At 34.2% G+C, this 11,465-nt stretch overlaps 1 protein-coding gene across 1 annotated transcript; it reads left to right on the plus strand.

The window, feature by feature from the left end:
* Positions 1-464: 464 nt before the first annotated feature.
* On the plus strand, positions 465-3,351 carry LOC128678199 (uncharacterized). Its single transcript, XM_053759584.1, has 4 exons — positions 465-601; positions 1,665-1,705; positions 2,242-2,413; positions 3,017-3,351. Exons 1-4 carry the CDS (start codon positions 574-576, stop codon positions 3,337-3,339), a joined length of 564 nt encoding a protein of 187 aa, XP_053615559.1. The 5' UTR covers positions 465-573; the 3' UTR covers positions 3,340-3,351.
* Positions 3,352-11,465: the final 8,114 nt, after the last annotated feature.

Here is an 11,465-nt window from a genome sequence, read left to right on the forward strand (position 1 = left end):
AGCAATAAATCTAAAATTTTAATCATAAATATCTACAAATTAATATCTACAATCCACATTAAGGATTCCATTTTGTGTTTTCGGAGGAACCCTAAAAAAGAGATCATACATTCAATATTCCTTTACAATGGCATCGTTTGAATGTTTATTTTATAAATATTTTGGAATCGTGTGAATGTCCCGTGAGAATGAGGCCACCGGTTACGTAATAGTAAAGTATTCCGCAGATCAATTGATTTTTATTGGGTTTTTTTATCAGTTTTGTGACAACACCTTTATAATTAGGGTTACCAAAAGACAAGTATTTGAAAATTCCCGAGACTGTCCAGTGTTTTGTATTTTTTCATGCATATGATACTGAATAGACTTCGATGTTTGGTAGAGTTGAAATTAGTAAACAAACATACATGAAATGAAACACTTCATGACTGCAATGAAAATTTTTGATGTAACTATAAAACCAACCGACCGACTAATTGATTAATTTCTTACTATTAAATCTTGCATTAAAGCTTAATTGGTAACTTGCTTTAGGCATAAATACAAGTCTGTGATAATAAGAAGACAACAGCAATGCTTCGATATCAGAACATTGTCGTTGGTAAGGATAAAACTATATTATTATAACTATATTATTATAACTATATTATTATAACTATTAAAACTATATAACTATAGCTTATTTCATACAGGAATGGATGAAATAAGCTATAGCTATAGCTGCCGCTTGTGTTCTTTGGGTGGAACGAAATATTCTTCTTCATAGTCTTATTCCTCATGGCTGAGGGTCGTGGTCATTACGTGGAATGAAATATACATAGCAACTTTCATGGCATTATTAATGGAGTGGTTTGCCATTGACTTCTCCATTTTACACACAAGTTAATAATCAACAAATGTGCAGTGCAGGTTTCCTCATGATGTTTTCCTTCACCGGAAGCAAGTGGTGGTCGATGAAAACTACTTATACATGATTCAGATTGGTATACAAACTCATGTGGCACGAGTAGGATTCGAATCTGGGATCTTTCGATCCACAGGCGGGCGTCTTAACCATAACACCACCACCGCTCCTGGTAATATTAATGAAGTGGTTTTCTTATGCCTTCTTCATTTCCCACAACTTCATGATAATATAAATTGACAACTAGAATGTAGGTTTTCTCACAATGTTTCTCATCGTGATTGATCAAACCAAACATACATGAGTTGGATTATTAAACAAACTTACGTGGCACAGGTGGCATTACAACCTGGGACCTTTCGGTTCACACGTGGGCTTCATAACCGTTGTTCAACCACCGCTTCTTGCTTTTCATCATATTTAGATTTACAAATGCCACGATATCTTTATGATATTTGAATTTGTAGATGAAAGTAATACGTACTATATATATATAAGTATGTAACGCATTCGTCCATACAAATGGGAAATCGTTTTTCACTCCAAAATCAGATCACGCGATGAATTTTAATTACATTATTTACACAATAAAACACATGTTTTATATCTTTTATTGTAATAAAAAAATATTATTCTACTTTACGTTTTAACTTTTTGGCGTGGAAATTGTAGTAGCGGACGTGTCTTTTTCCATGAAGGTGTCTTATCGAGTTAGTATATTTAACAGAATTGTGTTTTTTAACAAGCATTATTTTTCTAGGACTTGTTTTTATATACATATCCCATGCGTTATCAATAACCGTAAGTAGATAATTAAAATTAATAAATTACGGGAATTAAAAGATTTGTGCTAAATTCCGCTACAGTAAGTATCATCAGCAAAGAGTATATTATTATTATTATAAATGCGAAAGTGCGTCTGTTTAGAATTCACAGCTAATCCGTTAGTCAGATTTTGATGAAATTTAAAATGTATATAGTTAATGACCCGAGGTCTAATATAGAATGGGGAGCTGCGCGCAACAGTTAGACAAAACTTTTCGGTATAACGCACAGCTGAAACTACTAGATAGCTGAAATGTGGTATGCAGATTCAGTGGGGTGCATCCTTCCTGTGGCGTGTGGTTCCGCTCTAGAATAGGACCATAATAGGTCATCGCCAGATTATAAATAGCATTCTCAAGAAGATTTGATGTCAGGAACACGGCTGGTTGTATAACCACTCCCGAATATAAAAAAAAGTTAATTGTTTACGCCGACCCGGGGCTCCGCCGCGTCACAGCCCCGAACGCAACGGAAACATACGAAGAGAGCTTGATAGTGACAATTTTTTGCAGGAAGGACCATACACTGATAAATACAATGCGCATTTTTGTATATTACTGCGCGGCTGTAGTGCGTACAATTCGCACATGAGTGAAACCTGTGGTTATGACGCAAAGATCCACGACTTGAAAATTTTTGACAATGTATGTAAGATGTATGAAGAAAATTGTAAGAAGAAAACACGTAAGTTCTGTGTGGCTAGCATTATACGTAAATCTAATTAATGGAAATTATTATTTTTATACTAATGAGCAGACAAATAGACGCGCGACCCACTTGGTGGTAAGTGCTATCAACGCCTGCAACACCAGGGGTGTCACACGGGCATTGCCTACTTTGTAGCCTAGGATATTTATAAATAAATATAAATATATTAGGACAAATCACACAGATTGAGCTAGCCCCAAAGTATTTAGTTAGTATATATAGTTAGTATCCCATAACACAAGTCTCGAACTTACGTTCTTACGTATTGTACATATATAGATAAATATCCAACACCCGGACCAATCAGAAAAAGATCATTTTCCATCATGACCTGACTCAGTGGCAAGAACTTTACCACTGCGCCACCGAAATCGTCTTCGAGGATCTTTTGTTAAAGTATTCTGTAATTACAATACTAGGTACCTTTTTCACCCTCAAAACTTGAACTCAAGCTGACTGATCGACTGACAATTTTATCTCAAACGCTAAGAAGAAATGTGGGAAAAGTGGAAAAAGAAAAGTGAAATATGAAGGGCGTGAGGAAGCTGAACTTGAACACTAAATTTGTTTTGTTTTCAGGATATTTTGAGGCTAAAGTCGAAGCGTGCAAATCAAAACACGAGTTTTTGACACAAAACGGGAACTCATCCACAGACTGGGAGCACGGGCACGACGGATTCAATATTCCCTTGCTCAACTTGACGAAGCCCATCTATATACACAACGCACGGGGTAACGACTTCTTTAAACTAGTACCAGGGTTCATAAAAGCAGCCTACATAGCTGGTTCCCGCACTACCACGGGTAGTATGTATGGTTCCGAAAATCGTACCAGAACTCGGGGGAATTACACATACATTTTAGAAAAGATCATCGGTTTAAATATAAAGAAATTTACGTAGACAACATTCGAATTTGTTGTTTTATTTAAAGAATGTGTTCCGTGTTTGTGTCCAACATTTCAGGAGTTTGTAGTTTTGAGAAATACCATTGATTCGACATGAAAAAGTGCCCGTGAAGTTCTCATATCTGAATGTTTTGAGCGGTGTAACCTGATAAATATGTAAAACAGTACAAAAAAAACCATTATCAAGACATACTGTCTGTGGACAAAAGTATTCGTCAAAGTTCGTCGACAGTATATCATAATAGTAATCAATTAAAAATGAGTCTCGCCGTTTATGCAATTTTTGTAATCGCTATGACTTGCTTTGGATATAAAAAACAAGGTTTGTTTCACGAAAATATGCTTTTTGGTAACATTGTGTTAGAAGTTTGTAGCTTTTTGATATACCCTTAGCATGTGTATAATTCAGAGTGAAATTAAATTACGTTATTGTTTCTGAGATAAGATTAAACATACTTACACCCACGCTTCCACCTGCCGTCACGACCGGATTAGCCATGGGAAACTGGCTCAGCATCTGATAGATGACAGGTTTTGTCTTAATACTTATTATTATTTTTTCACTTTATTTTGACACGAACAATTACTAAATTCTAGACATTGAGTGTCGAAAATTGAATTGCAATTAACATATTTTACTAGCTTCATTAAAAAGGCGTATTAACATATTTTTATATTTTTGTAAATAACTCAACATACTACGTGTTGTTTTTGTTAAACCTTTTTGTAGTTTTCGTTTGTAGTTATGAGATAAATATTATTAGTATAATATATTAAGATTAATTTTCATGTGAACAAGTCTGTATAGACCGAATTTCTGAATAAATACTTTGACTTCATTTATGTAGACGAGTCATTTTAAATAGATTATGTTTTTAGCAACTGGGAAGATGCTTAGGAGAGTTATGAAATGTGTCTAGTTTTGAGACAGTTTCAAAATCACCTGCATCATCCATGTTATCCTTCAAGTATACCTCAGGCTGTAATAACCAAGAGAATATAAAGTGTAAATAGGTATGATGGTGAGCTTTAACTTGACAAACGCACAAGATTTTGTAGCGTACGGAGCTACGAGAAACAGCTAGTAAAATATAAATATATAACGCAATCATTATCACTTGGGTACATACATGCCGTAAGGAATCGGTGAGGTTTTCCAATTAGGGATGCCGACGACCGCGTAAAAAGGAAATAAAGGAAAGTGACCCTTAGCTTCGAAACTCAACGGCTAAGGAAAGAACGGGGAACATTTAGATGACAGAGCGAGAGATATGATATAGGTAGATAAATAGCTATAACTATAAAATGCAACATTGCTTGCATTATTATGTTCCATGTTGAAGGGTGAGAGAGGCAGTGTAATTGCAGGGTACTGTGGCAAAAGATTCCACAAAGTAGGCAATGCGCGTGTGACACCCCTAGTGTTCCATACGTTGATAGGCTTTGGTGATTATTTATAATCAGGTGGGCCGTGGTTTGCCTGATTAGTAGTAGGTATACAAAATAATATTAAACGGGTACAAATCACAGGTGTTAATCTACAATGGGAAATCTTGCATCCTAAGCGGTATACGTATAAGGATAACTGTTTCAACTTCCTTCCGTCGGAACATCTGACAAAAAGAACCGAAAAGGAACGGATGATTCACACAACGGTATATCGATAACATCGATATGAATAACTGTAAAGTTACTCAAACCCTTTGTAATCGTTATCAAAATTTAATTCGATTTAAATTCAGTCGGTTTCTCTGGCACGTGTTTATTGGAGCGTGCGTTTCAACGTTTGGAATCAGAAATCGACTTAGAATGGCTATAACGATACATTACTATAGAGACCTACTCTTGTTAGATGAGTTTGCATAGCAACATAAGTATTTTCATAGACAATCTTGCTTTCGATGAAGGAAAACATCGTGAAGAAACTTGCATATTATCAATGTTTATAAATTTCTTTCTAAGCTGACTGATAGTACACAAAGCACATTGTAGTTTTATTTTCGATTCTGTTATGTCATATAACAAAAATATAATTTGTCTCAAATTTGATGTATATTGGGCGTAGAATATAGTATGTCATTTCCGTGAGGAGCGTAGGGAAGAAAGGAGAAAATATTTCTATAATTCTAACGAGTATGAAGTTGTTGTCAAAACCAGTATTTTTTGACCACAACACATTACGACTACGTAATTCAAATATAATTATTTTCATTTACAACTTCGCGAAACGCGGTGTTTCCCTGTGGTTCCTCTAGGGCGGACAATGATAGCTACACTAAGTGTATTAAAGGGTAAATACTAAGAATAATATTGTACACTAATTCTCCATTCAGGGTGCAAGACGAGGTCGTGTATACGCCGTCTACACGTGGCGCGGAGCATGGAAATCGTGCGGCTGACTAGAGGGCTGGGGATTGACAACCATAATCGTAGTGATTTATCGATAATTATAGAAATTGATGCCTTAGACTGTGGTTTAGGATGATAACACTTAAATATTGCAACACTACAATTACACACTTTAAAATAAATTATTTACAAACGTAATACTATTTTACTTCTCGGCTGAGACATGAAAGCGGCTATTGAATGAGGATGTTATTTTAAAAAATATTAATATTTTTGATATTCCAAAAATAATTGTATTGTATTGTAAACATTTCAGGCGTTTATAAAGAAATTTGGCTTTCACTTGGACCATATCAACCTACCGGAAATATAGTAAACTTTTATAAATATAGAATGATATGAAAAATAATAGTAAATTGAATATAAATAAATCCTTAATCCAAGAATGAAATAAGAATAATTTTTAAATGACTTTTAAATAAACTAAGTAATAATACTTAGCTATACCAACTAAAAAAACATTCAATATTTGAAATATTTTGACTTTTAGACAAAATTGACAAGATTAACTGGATGACACCGTCATGAAGAGATCTACTGCTACTGATTGTCACAATCATTGAGTATATATGATGATTAAACATAACAAGTTTTGAAGAGTTAGGAAGAAGAAAGAAGTTGTTTTCATTTCAATATATATTTACGTATGTCGACTTTGGCAAAAACAGATATCACTTTATCGATAGCGCGTTATACACAACACTATAATTTAAAGTCGTGCGCTACCCTGGCGATTGTTTTCAATATACTGGTTCATTTCGATTAACACGAATAAAGGAATCGATTTCTTTGACGGCCTCACATTTGGTATGCATCTTGTCACCTAAGTGGCGTCGTCACCTGCATTTCTTCGACCCTATTATAATAATTATGATTACTATTGTGATTGTTTTGATACGATAGCCATCTCATTAATAGAAATTGAATTTTTTAATTTAGTTTTGCTTCAATATGTGTAGTATTAATGCAGTTACATTGCTTTATCAAGAAAAATCTTCACTTTTTCTTTTCATTTAATGCTAAATTACTGAAGAAAATGTTCTTCAGTAATTTGGCATCAGATCAAAATACAATATATATTGCAAATTATGATAAGAAGGTAGTTTGCAATATATATTGCAAATTACCTTCTTATCATGCCTTGGAAGACTATCACTATAAGCAGTTTAATTACTTATTTTTTTTGGGTCAATGCCAGTATCGATAACGATAATTCCACGTTCTTATACGCTGGTCTAGCGAAGGCTAATTTCTAGTAATGCACTCGTCTGGTTTGATAATTGCTGTGGACTCTGGCGTGATAATATATTCGTGGTACAATATTTGTGACCATAGTATTTCCTATTCTTTTAAAGAGAAATAAAATCACTCTCGTTGTATCACTGGTGGAAAATATCCTGGAGAAATCTGCACACTTTGGAATGTTAAGTTTATTAGCGTGTTTGAGTCAACAAACGCCACATCAGATTCCTTCAGGCTACACGAATAAAACTCAGTGTTAGCAATAACCAAAGACACAGAAAACATAAGTGAGCATAATAACCAAATGATGTAGGACATTTTCATATAACTTCAACGACATTTACGATAGCGCTTTTTTCTTCTCGTGTAATTCTATATTACATGTACCCGTTTCTCATTCTCGTATGTGCGAAATGAAATACATAACGATATCGATAGATGTGTCTGTCTACAGCAGTATAAGTAACATCCCAGTGTAACAAAAGGTATCCACAAGGAAGCTCTCACAAATGATGTAATCAATGCGCGTGTTTATTTTCCTATTTCACGCGAATCCAGGATGTCAGTCACCACCGCTCGTAGAGGAAGACGCGTCGCAATAAATATTAATATTTATTATCTATAATCACTTTTTTATTCAAATGCCAGCTTTTACTTGCATAGGCTTGCAGATCTGTCTATACTAGGTACAGTACAATAGTACAGACAGTATATCAAATTAGCAAAACGTATTGCGAATGCGACACATCACCGCTGAAGGTAAAGTAAACGACGTGGGATTTAATAAATTGATTTTATTTGGCCTTTTTATAGTATAGTGGGAGCATAGCTGCTTTTTTGGAACATGCAGTTTGTCTGATGGTAAGCAAACATCGCAAGTCAGCCCATGAACACCTGGGTGAATTTCACGAGAGTTTTGAACTCCGTCGCGGGCTGTCATTAGTGTTTCTTAAACTGTACCATACACAGTAATCAATTTAATTATCCTATTTTATAAATAAGTCAAGTACTGGTACAATGTTTATATATTATAATTTAAAAAAAATCTTTATTAAAAAAATGACACTAATGAAACGCTACACGCCGCGTTCAAACGGTCGTGAAATTCACCCACCTACGTTTTTCCGATTTCTTTCTCAGCCGTAAGGCGTCGGAGCATAGTGACCGTTTTCCTATTTTTTCTTCTTCATTTCACACAGTCTTCGGTATCTTTAGTAGTCAAAACATTGGCATCATCCTTGACAACATTTTAATTAACCACTTTCTTTGGTCTTCGTCTATATGAATTTTTTGTATAGATTTGTTTATGCACACATTAATATGTAAATAGAAATTTATTTACTAATTACCCATTAAAACTTCTGTGAAAAATTATCCAAATGTATGAATCTCCATTGTTCATTAAAATTTTTTGGTATCGTCGTATGCATAGTGCATATGCGTATACATAGTGCTTTATACCATGCTTGGTATAAAGCACTATGTATCACTCGAAAAGTACTAGTTTTATGTCTCGGTGAACAATGTACTATTATCAGCCTATCGATATGTCCCTCTGCCTTGCCTGGTCGTAAATTAATAAAATATATTAATAAAATCAATTGCCTCCGGAAGCAAATAAAATAGAAGGAAGAAAGTAACCGCGCGACATTTGTATTGTTATGTGGCGTTTACGGCGAATGATTGCGAATTAAATAAAACGACTATTGTTCATTGTATTTCCCTTTTTAAATAGAAACCAGGATGGACTGGTATATTTGTATGAATATTTAATATAGATGACGTCGGCACAAAGTGTTGAGAGCGCAGATATATACTTACCTAACTAGCTACATTTCGTTTTGCTTATTAGGGACTATATAGTGCCCTGGGCTTTGCTCCCGTAGGAATTTTGAGATAAAATACCATTTCCAAAACCTTTCTAATGGTGAAAGAATTTTTGAAATCGGTTCGATAGTTACCCGCCTCACACATACAAACTCACAAACGCTTACCTCTTTAAATAATAGTATAGATATACCAAGATATAGATAGTAGACAAAGAGGAAGGACAAGAGAATTGTGAAAAATATATACAATCTAGGTGAAATAGATGTAATAAACACTAATTTAACCTCATGCGTGTCATCTGTTACTGTGCTGAGTTCTCGTTTCGTACTTTAAGTATTTAAATAGTTTAACTGCCGTTTTAGTGTGAGCTAGCTATCGTGTAGTTTATGAGTAATTTGTTTTTTTATTACTGTTTTTGACATGGATATTTAAAAATATTTCTTTTTCTTTTATGTATAGTTCGAAAAAAAACAATAAAGATAAATTATTTTGATAAAGTGGTGACGGTGTGTTTTATTCTTTTTATATTGTTGGCAAATAAAGATATTTGATTTGATTCTCCTTAAGAATCGACGAGTATTACGGAGAGACGAAATGTATTCCAGCTTTAAAAATTAAGCATTGTGGTCATTATGTGGATGGGATGTAACACGCAATTAATCCTCCAATTAGATGTGTTCCAAAAGCACTAACTATTGTCACAACTCTATCCCTATACTTACATATATAAAAACTATTACAACCACTTAGAAGTAAGCATCAATATGGATCTATAAATTAAATTAATGATGATGTAAATGAATCACAAGTCATCAACTCACCAAGCACGTATAAACCATATGGGTAAATGAATTAAGACCACGCGATTCTCACGGTGGGTGTGAGTGGAAATCTTACTAGGCATAATTTATTAATTTGTTTTCTGCTAACGAGCGCGTAATGCAAGCAAAGCCGGTCGGTGTTCTTGTATGTTTTATGCAACAAACCCATCTAGTTACTGTTATTTTTTAATTAAAATAATTAAAATTCCCCTGTGCCGTTCTCTTTGGCGACTAATGGACGGTACGTAATTACGTGCAGTGTTCCAAATGTTTGTAATTTGACATAAAGATTTTTAATAATTTTCAAAAATTAAGCACGGTGTACAGATACTATATATTTTAACCTATCATTGGTATTAATATATTTACTTATATAAATAAAATAATACTTCAAAAGTTTAAGTTAAGTAATTCTAGAAAAGATCTTTTTGGGAGAATTTTTGACATATTTTGAATATGTAATAGAAACACGCTCATTAAAAAACCGTCCATACGCTATACACAAAGTACTTAGCAGTTGTAAGGATTATGGATCACGTATAAATAACATGCATCAATAATTCATCATAGTTGCAACGTGTCAGGCGAGGTTGCAATAACAATGGACCAAAGCTTTCCTGGGGCTTTCGCATTTAACTTAAGTTACAAACATTTAGACTATGGTAAACTTTGCAATGGAGTGGATATGAAATGATTCGTGTTTTGAAGAAAGATGCATTTTTATTCCCTTAATAACATTTTAATTTTACCAGAGAAAGACCTTGGTACAAAGGTCGTCGGGTACCCCACTCTCAACAATTCAGTCATCAAGTATCAGTGCATTATGTTCCGGTTTGAAGGGTGAGAGAGCCAGAGTGTAATTACAGGGTACTGTGGCAAAAGACCCTAGGGAACAAAATAAGCAACGACTGTGTGCCTGCAGTGACAACTTTCTATCAGGTAAGCCGAAAGTCTGTTTGCCTCCCAGGCAATATAAAAACAAATATTTCGAATATGTTAGTTAAGTAAAGAAAATCTACATGTAGTCTTATTTTGATATTGTCTTACACTTCTTAAATGAAATTAAAAACAGTTGCTAGATATCAATTTGTCTCTTTGTATATATGTCGCAGGCATTTTGTTATCGATGTAATCGATTAATGTAATTGATTTAAAAATACGTTTCTCTTTCTCATTTATTACCTATAATAAATTTAACCAACTTTCAAATATTTGCTCCATAACAATAAAACTACTCGCTGTATTTCGTCACTTAACCCTTACTAAATTGTGCTAAGCTTTTGCCTGATTGACAGCTATAGCGCCACCATTAAACATGAACCTACCGTGCCCCCCCCTTATCTCCCCCCTCACGCCATAGAGGGGTACCAGCGCACAGGCTTAGGGATTTTCTTAGAACGGACAATTGTCAGGCGTAACATCCATTAGGGCAAAAGAGTTGTTTGCAAATGTAAATAGGAGTATTATACATTTAAATTGAGTGTTTCGCGTAACTTATGCAATGCAATCGCTTTTGAGGACTACTCGCGACGATTGGGTTTTAATTGGTCATAGACATTTCAGTTTATGGTGGTTTTATGAGCCGCTGAATTTAACAGCGGTGCTGTAGTTAGTGCATTAAACCTATTATTGTTATTACTCTTAAATGCATGTTATTGTCTGTTTTTAAGCTGACACTATCTTTTTTGAGATTTTTGAGAAGTATTTATACAAAAATGAAACGCAAATGGAACAGGTCGAAAACCAATTGTCTGACTGAAATATTGGCAAAAAAGTTATAGGCGATGTTTGGAAATAAAAATATTGGTACTTTTTAAAT

The sequence above is a fragment of the Plodia interpunctella genome, chromosome 19 (genome assembly GCF_027563975.2).
Source record: "Plodia interpunctella isolate USDA-ARS_2022_Savannah chromosome 19, ilPloInte3.2, whole genome shotgun sequence".
Taxonomy (NCBI): Eukaryota; Metazoa; Arthropoda; class Insecta; order Lepidoptera; family Pyralidae; genus Plodia; species Plodia interpunctella.